This window comes from Octopus sinensis, linkage group LG1 (genome assembly GCF_006345805.1).
Source record: "Octopus sinensis linkage group LG1, ASM634580v1, whole genome shotgun sequence".
Classification (NCBI taxonomy): domain Eukaryota; kingdom Metazoa; phylum Mollusca; class Cephalopoda; order Octopoda; family Octopodidae; genus Octopus; species Octopus sinensis.
In genome coordinates, this window is record NC_042997.1 from 43,377,315 (window position 1) to 43,386,831 (window position 9,517).

At 37.7% G+C, this 9,517-nt stretch overlaps 1 protein-coding gene across 1 annotated transcript in view; it reads right to left on the minus strand.

Moving 5' to 3' along the window:
- Positions 1-6,615: 6,615 nt before the first annotated feature.
- Positions 6,616-9,517, minus strand: part of LOC118762150 — a 17,703-nt gene continuing 14,801 nt past the window's right edge. Inside the window, exons 2-3 of the mRNA XM_036500547.1 lie at positions 9,438-9,517; positions 6,616-7,467 (exon numbers count right to left, since the gene is read on the minus strand). The exon at positions 9,438-9,517 is cut by the window's right edge and continues 36 nt beyond it. Of these exons, the coding sequence (XP_036356440.1) occupies positions 7,201-7,467; positions 9,438-9,517 (347 nt within the window). The 3' untranslated portion in view covers positions 6,616-7,200. The remainder of the gene's footprint in view (positions 7,468-9,437) is intronic.

A 9,517-nucleotide genomic window follows, 5' to 3' on the forward strand; every position in this document is an offset into this window, starting at 1 on the left:
TTGCTTCCCAACCACATGGTTCCAGGTTCAATCTCACTGTATGGCACCTTGGGCAAGTGCCTTTTACCAAAGTCTTGTGAGTGGATTTAGCAGATGGAAACTAAAAGGAACCTGTTGTATATGTGTGTACCATACAGCCGTGTCTGCACCTATGATGTCATATGAACACAAATTTACATTGGCAAGCGAAACTAAAGAACAATTTAACCCTTTAGTGTTTGCATTATTCTGCCAAAATTAATGCTTTTTTATCCACTTTGTTTTGAACTAATCATGCATTATCTTGTAGCTATGAGATTTTGATGAGGTAGCTATTAATTTTTTAAACAATATTGTAGGGTTGGTGTGAGAGACCAGATAGGGCTAGTTTGAACATAAAACAGGTAGAATATTTTTGGCCGGATATGGCCAGTTTAAATGCTAAAGGGTTAAATGACTTGCTCAATTATAGTAATTAACTGGTAATGACAGCTGGGTTTAGAAGTTGGTTTGCTGACCAACTGACCATTACTAGCACAGCTATATTGTTTTGTGACGGTCAAAGCTAGCCTAGTTTATCTAATTACAAATAGATGAGTTGGATAAAATACAGTTCACTGTAACGAGCAGTGAGTGCCCTGTGAAATGGGTAGGATATTTCATTAGCATGCAGGGTTTTCTCAGGGGTAGAATAACCTCAGCCAGAGAAGTTCTGCAGTGATGGAAATAATTCCATCTGAGCATGTGTGTGTGTGTGTATCCACCCATGCAAATGTGTGTCATTTTATGGCCAAATCCAGTAAATAATATATACTTGTGCTTGAAATGAATATGTATGTCTATTTAGATTGACTCAGACTTTGGTTTTCTGCATGCTTTATGCAGCGTAGGAGTGGCTGTGTGGTAAGTAGCTTGCTTACGAACCACATGGTTCCGGGTTCAGTCCCACTGCGTGGCACCTTGGGCAAGTGTCTTCTGCTATAGCCTCGGGCTGACCAAAGCCTTGCGAGTGGATTTGGTAGACAGAAACTGAAAGAAGCCCGTCGTATATGGGTATATATATGTGTATATATGTGTGTGTGTTTGTGTGTCTGAGTTTGTCCCCCCCAACATTGCTTGACGACCGATGCTGGTGTGTTTATGTCCCCATAACTTAGCGGTTCGGCAAAAGAGACCGATATAATAAGTACTAGGCTTACAAAGAATAAGTCCTGGGGTTGATTTGCTCGACTAAAGGTGGTGCTCCAGCATGACCACAGTCAAATGACTGAAACAAGTAAAATAGAGTAAAGAGTAAAATGCACAGATACATGTGTGTGTGTGTATCCTTAAATTTTTACAGACAGACAGATATCTGATGCTTCCACAATTTCATCAACCCAATTCACTCACAAGGCATTTATTAACCTTAGACAATAGAAGACACTTGTCCTTGATGCCATGCAGCAGGACTAAACCTGAAACCATTTGACTGTGAAACAAACTTCTTCACCACACAGTCATGTTGACCTCAGTACTTTTCTAATTTCCCATGAAAATATGTCTGGTAATCATCATCATCATCATCGTTTAACGTCCGTTTTCCGCACTAGCATGGGTTGGACGGTTCGACTGGGATCTGGGAAGTCAGGAGGCTGCACCAGGCTCCAGTCTGATCTGGCAGTGTTTCTACGGCTGGATGCCCTTCCTAACACCAACCACTCCGCGAGTGTAGTGGGTGCTTTTTACGTGCCACCTGCACAGGTGCCAGGGGAGTCTGGCATCGGCCACGATCGGTTGGTGCTTTTAATGTGCCACCGGCACGGAAGCCAGCCAAGGCGGCGCTGGCATCGGCCACGTTCGGATGGTGCCTTTTATGTGCCACCGGCACAGAAGCCAGTCGAGGCGGCCCTGGCATCGGCCATGTTTGGATGGTGCTTTTTATGTGCCACCGGCACAGAAGCCAGTTGAGGCGGCGCTGGCAACGGCCACGTTCGGATGGTGCTTTTTATGTGCCACCGGCACAGGTATCACAACTACTATTTCCATTGATATTTGTTTCGATGTTCATGTACATGCACTTGACTCAACAGGTCTCCTCAAGCACAGCGAGATGTTCCGGGATCCAAGGTACTTTGAATGGGCAGGGGCTATGCGGAACTCAAGGGGCTAGAAAATATTCCTTGGTTTGGTGAGGGTTGATAACAAGAAAGTTATCCAACTAGAGAAAATAGAATCTGCTTTAAGAAATTCCATCCAACCTATATGAGCCTGGTAAAGTGGATGTTACAATGATGATGATAATGATGGAGGGGGAGGAGGAACTCAAACTGAAAATTTGAAATTTTGCTAAAAATAAAATTTGTTTGCAATTAAAAATTTTTGTAGTTCTATATTTTTGATTGTGTTATTTCACAAATAAAAGTTTAAACAGATTATGATATGTTTAATTTTTTTTCCCTTTTTTTTTTTTGTGAATAAAAACGGAAGAAATTATTAAAAGAAATTAACATTAATTATCCTTTAATTTGTGCAAAAGTTACTGCATTAAAAATTTGTTAGAAATTTTTCTTTATTTGACTTTCTTTTTCAGGGAGTGAGATGACCGATTCATTAGCTGACCGATTTATTAGCTGACCGATTCATTAGCTGACAGATTCATTAGCTGACAGATTCATTAGCACACTGGACAAAATGCTATTATGCATTTTGTTCTTTACGTTCTGAGTTCAAATTCCTGTCTTTCATCGTTTTGGGATTAATAAAGTAGTACCAGCTAAACACTGGGGTTGATGTAATCAACTTACCCACTCCCAGAGAATTACTTGTGCCAAAATTAGAAAGAACTATTTAACTTCCATTTTAATATATGTGTATCATTTCAAATTTAATATGAATTTTTTCATAGTTTGTACAGATGGTACCAATGGGGCTGTATAAATTGGCAGCATGTACCGATGAGATACTACATAGTAACCAACCAGATCAGTGCCTTGCCGTTCTAATCTCAAATCCCCGCCCCTGTTAATTTTGCATTTCATTCCTTCATTCTACACTCACGGAGTGGTTGGCGTTAGGAAGGGCATTCAGCCGTAGAAACACTGCCAGATCAGACTGGGCCTGATGCAGCCTTCTGGCTTCACAGACCCCAGTTGAACCATCCAACCCATGCTAGCATGGAAAGCGGACGCTAAATGATGATGATGATGGTTAAACGCTGTTGATACAACAAACTTTACCTCACAGATACTTTTTTTTACAAAAATAGCTTTTAAAAATGACATGTCTGGGGAGATTTTGTGAGATCCTAAAGTTATTTTGGTATTGTGGGGATTACCCTACACTTTAAATCTGTAAGGTCAACTAACAAATGCTTTCTGTCATTTAACAAAAGTTGTTCAGGAAATCAGGATGCTCTACTGAGTTGCTAACAGCAGATTTCAATACTCTTTGCATGTATGTGTGGGTGCATGATTATTTTGAAAATACCTCATTGATTGACGATCATGCCCTGCATAGTTACAGGCTGCCCCTTTGGCAAAGCAAAGCACCCATTCAGCCATCCTGCCAGGGATACAGAAATGTCATGGGACTGCTGTATGGTAGATCTTTTTTATTTTTTTTTTTTATGAAGAGGTAGCGGAAGAGTTCAACTGAGCCAACAGTGCTTCTTATGTTGATGCTGAGTGGAAGAATCCTAGAAGACCAATGGTCGAGATCACCAAGAGAGTAACTGCAATGCATCCATACAGGTGGAATCAGCTAATGAAAGATTCACTGTGACTCAAGCTCCCAATTCAAATTCTAATAATGGAATTGGATGGCAACAAAAAGTCATAGGAATCTGCAAAAGAAGCCAAAGAGAAATATGTGTGTGTTTTGGTTCTGGATCTTCTTCATTCCTATACTTCCAACAAAGACAATTCTCATAAGAAAATAGATACTTTTTTTTATGTATCTTCTCTTTGTTGATGATAGGCAAAACAGAAATTTGCGAAATATTTGGCTTCCCAACAATTGTTTGGGTCTTGTAAGTGAAGAGTTTGCATTTTATCAGTGAAATATGGGTTAACAATGTTTGAAATAAAGATATACTCTCTTTACTCTTTTACTCTTTTACTTCTTTCAGTCATTTGACTGCGGCCATGCTGGAGCACCGCCTTTAGTCGAGCAAATCGACCCTGGGACTTATTCTTTGTAAGCCCAGTACTTATTCTATTGGTCTCTTTTGCCGAACCACTAAGTGACGGGGACGTAAACACACCAGCATCGGTTGTCAAGCAATGCTAGGGAGACAAACACAGACACACAAACATATACACACACACACTTATATATATATACATATATACGACAGGCTTCTTTCAGTTTCCGTCTACCAAATCCACTCACAAGGCATTGGTCAGCCCGGGGCTATAGCAGAAGACACTTACCCAAGATGCCACGCAGTGGGACTGAACCCAGAACCATGTGGTTGGTTAGCAAGCTACTTACCACACAGCCACTCCTGCGACTATATATTTCAGATTTGCTAAGAACTTTCAGCTATGCTATGATGCATACATACACACGCACACACACACACACACATGCACACACACACACACATGCACATATGTACACATTTATGTATACAAACATACATCTTATACATAAATGACAATTTCTGTCTGTTACCAATCTTGCTGCCTACACCAGTAAACCAATATTGACAAAACTTTGCATACATGTTAAACTAACATCCAGTTCAATCATAGGTTAATTGGACTTCAATAAAAATCTAGGTGTGGGGGGGGCTATTATTTGATAGAATGAAAAGGGTGCATGAGTGTTAGTGTGAGAGAAATGTAGTGGTATAGTGAGTGTGCCTCATATCAGAGAAGGGGAAAACAGCATTGTGTAAGTGACAAATATGGAGTGGCAATGGAATGGTAACATTAATAGAGCTGTCATTCAGGGATATACATGTGATGCTGCACACATACTTTCATAAATACATAGATAAATACATGCACCCACACACAAGTAACTTTTAAAATGCCGAGGAAGGGAAAGAAAGATGGGTGTGAGGAATACTTAGCTTTAAGGAGAGAGGGGGTAGGTAGCTTTTCTGCTGTCCATTGCAAAGAAACAGACACACACACATATATATACATGCATATGTACATACATACGTCTACTATGCACCATTTTAAACTCGTGATTACCTGTGTCTATGTTTGTAAATGTTTGTGTAAGTGTGTGTGTGTGTGTGTGTGTGAGATGTCCTGTAACTGTTTATCTCTCTACAGTTGTAGGGTCTTCTCTGTTGCTGTCACATGTTGTGAAATTTTAAAATTATGTTAAAATTTTCAAATTTGGTGTAAGGAAATAATTTTCCAAGTTAAATCTGATTTTGTTATTTATTTGTTCCAGAAAAATTGTAGAAAAATGTTACTGAGGTTTAAAGTTTAATCAATTTTACTTAATCAGAAAACAGGATTTGGAAGCTGGCATTTTCTGCGTGATAGCTGTCTATCACAAAATGAAAGCAAAATCATTAGGAGGAGGAATTTTTATTAAAAAAACAAACGCAAAGTATTATAACAACCAAAATTGTAAGAACTTCTGAAGTTTTAATAAGTTTAATGAGTAAAGTCATATGATACAGTCAAACAGACATGTAAATAATTTAAAAAGGAAAAAAATCCTCAGCAAAAGTTTTTGGCGGAAAATTGCACAAATCTCTCCTGATCAAGAGGCCTATCTGTTGAAGAAGGCATGGTCTGACATGGAATAAACAAAAATATACATAAGACATTTTATTGTAAAAACTGCCTGGCAATGATGGTCTATTCAGCTAGTACATGTGTGTGTGTATATTATACTGTCACCTCTCGAGTAAGCCTTCAGTTTAATGTTAGATTGTTTTTATTATAGCTCAAAATAAAAGCAACAGTATATAATATAAATGTATATATATATATATATATATATGTCCATATATATATATATATATATATATATATATATATATATATATATGTCCATATATACATACATATATTAACAACAAAAAATTAGAGTAGTAATCTATTTTTTAAGAAGATAATTGTATAGGTGACTATACAGTGAAGTGCTTTATAGATGTAAAACCAATGGTCACTGTACATGTATACAGGTAAGTGGAAAAACAAAAGAAAGAGGTACTCAACACATTTAGTATGAGTTACACTTGCTTGACCAAGGATCTTTTTAAACTCAAGGAAAGAAGTATTTAGTCAATGCCCACATCTAAGATGTTTACTGTTACAAACTTGGAATTCTACGTTCATTGTATAGAAGAACCTTAACAACATCTTCAAATATCACAAGGCCAGAACCAATGCAAGAGAGATAATTCCATCCTATATGCAGCACCACTTTTATGACCATTCAAGATGTATATTTTTTGTTTACAAACGAACTGAGCAGGATGTCTTCTTCCCTCTAGTTGTAGAGTGGTTATGTGCCTTTGGCCATTTGTGTCTGACTAGTCACCTATATAACTAAGTGTTTTATGGGTACGAAACCAATAGTCACTCTCTGACTGTCCTTAACAATCAACCTCCCCCCAAAATACATTACTGTTCTAATGTTTTAGAACATGCTTTTTTTTTCAGATATATAAAATGCTGACAACATATATATATATATATATTATATATATATATAGAGAGAGAGAGAGAGAGAGAGAATCTATTCTAAAAATGTTGTTATTAAATATTCTTTTAGTTGATTCTCTGTGCATGCATGCAAGTGTATTCCATCAATGTTTATTGCATTGTAATAATGTATGAGAATAAGCAATTTGTTAATTGAACTCTTACAGTGAGTGTATTTTATGATGCTTACACATCAACTCAATATACATACACCTGTGTGTGTGTGTGTGTGTTTGTATATGTGTACGTATGTATGTTCACATGCATACATGCATGTATGTATGCATACATGTATGTATGAGTAAATTTTTTAATAAATTAGCCATGGAAGGAGGAACATTGTCCATGATCTTTGAAGACCCACTTAGATTAGTGAACTCGATTTAGTTAATGCCTGGCCTTCATATCTGTAAGCCAATGTCTACATTTGAAATGTGAGCAGAGGGAGGGGTCATATCCATAATGCTTGCAATGTCATGAATCTCACAAAAGTTGGCTCAAGGCATAGATGTGGTGTTAACTAGTCATTTTAGACTAATTATCCTATGTTATTCTAGAGCTAATATAACCAGAACAATGAGAAAGAAAGAGACAACACTATTCCTATATAGATCCCCAGATAACCGTTGACAATACTGCTGTCATTGCAAAAGTCTTTGTCATCACAACAGGTGCGGAGGAAACAACCAGTAACATTATATTTGCGTGGATTAGATGAGCAGTTATGAAATTCTTCTGTGGTGTGTGAAGTGCAGATTCCAGCCGAGCATGACCTAACAATTGACTTGTACCGAGGGAAAAGTCTTCCAAGCTGATAGATAACTTTCTGTAAAAAATAGGTAAATAAATAAATTAAAAAATATATAAAAGAAGGGCTGAATAAGATTAAAAAGAAAAGAAAGAAAAGGGGTTAACAAAACAGCTTCATCATGATATGAAGGAGTGGCTGTGTGGTAAGTAGCTTCCTAACCAACCACATGGTTCCGGGTTCAGTCCCACTGCGTGGCATCTTGGGCAAGTGTCTTCTGCTATAGCCCCGGGAGAACCAATGCCTTGTGAGTGGATTTGGTAGGTGGAAACTGAAAGAAGCCTGTCGTATATATGTATATATATATATGTGTATGTGTGTGTGTTTGTGTGTCTGTGTTTGTCCCCCTAGCATTGCTTGACAACCGATGCTGGTGTGTTTACGTCCCCGTCACTTAGCGTTTCGGCAAAAGAGACTGATAGAATAAGTACTGGGCTTACAAAGAATAAGTCCTGGGGTCAATTTGCTCGACTAATGGCGGTGCTCCAGCATGGCTGCAGTCATGACTGAAACAAGTAAAAGAGAGTAAAGAGAGAGTATATATTTGCTGGTATATAACGGGCATGTCCCACATATCCTGAAAACCAAGTCCTCCCAAACTGTGATGGTCCGTGGATGTGTCTCTTGTGAGATTGACATCATGCTGCCTCACATCTTTGAACAGGGGCTTAGGCTCAATTCAAACGGTTATGTGAAGTTGCTGGAGACTGTAGTCAATCCCTGGTTGGAGAGGGTTGCTGCTGGAAGGTCATATGGGCGACAGCAGGATTCAGCTTTTTGTCATACCTCTAGAAAGAGTGAGAAGTGGTTACTGGAGGATTTCTATGATTTCACTTCCAGCCCCAATTTCTATTCTCCTAATTTCTCTAATCGTAATCCAATGGATTATTATGTGTGGGGTGTGAGTGAGAAAGACATCAACTGCTCTGCCTGCAACACCAAGGCTGAGCTGGTGGTCAGGATCAATGAGGTATTCGATGATCTTCCTAGGGAAGCAATGAGGAACATTTGCACCAGGTTCCAGAACCATCTCGAGGCCATAGTGGAAGCTGAGGGCAGTTTGACATTTAAAAATTGTTTTGATTTTTTAAAATATATTTTTATTTTGGGATTAGGTATTCCTTTTATGTAAACTGACAAATTTAGCCAAAACCTGCCAAGAGGAAGTTGTGTTTCTGCTGGTATTTTTAATGAAAACAATTGAATAGAGGTGATAGAAAGTAAGTGAGAGAGAGAGGGGGGAGAGAGGGAGAGAGAGAGAGAGAGAGAGAGAGAGAAAGTTGCAAGGAAAGAAAGTAAAAGTAGTAGAATGTGTGAGAAAAAAATAAAAAGTATAAAATGAAATAAAAAAGGAAGGGGTACAAATGAAGGGTGCAAGGGAGAAAAGAGTAAGGTATTTAAAAAATGCTATCTTACAGTTTAAGATTCTAAAATTTGGTTATCTCATAGTGATTAGAATTAGTTTTCTGATTGAATCATACAGAAATCTTCAATAACAAACGAATTTTGGTAAAAAAATATATTAAAGCAGGTATTTTAAGAATTTGCTAGACAATATAGAGTTTAAAAATTGCTTTCTTTTAGTAAAAGTTACATACTCATAACTAATTAATAAGTAACTTTATTATTATAGTATAGCTGTGTACTCTTTAGCTATGAATGCCAAACAGTTCTAACTTACTACCCCTTCCAAACATCTTTAACCCTTTCATTACTGCATTTATTTTGAGATGTTCTGTGTTTTTTTTCAATTTCTTTCACTATAACAAAGAATTTAGTAAAATAACTTAGTTATCATTCAGCTAGTTTTAGAAACCATAGATTGTCACTAAGGTTTGGTGGAAGATTTTAATTCAAAACTTATGAAAACAAGACATTTGTACTCAAAGAGCCAAAGCCGGTTTCAGCTGGGTTGGTAACAAAAGGGTTAATAAATTTAACAAGAAATAAATGAGCAGAGAGCAATGATAAGTAAGCAAAGGTCTTACCAAGCATGACTGTCCCTTTTTACAAACCACTGTCATAGCTTCAGCATTAGGATCAAGTTGGTGGCAATTCTCTGAAATAC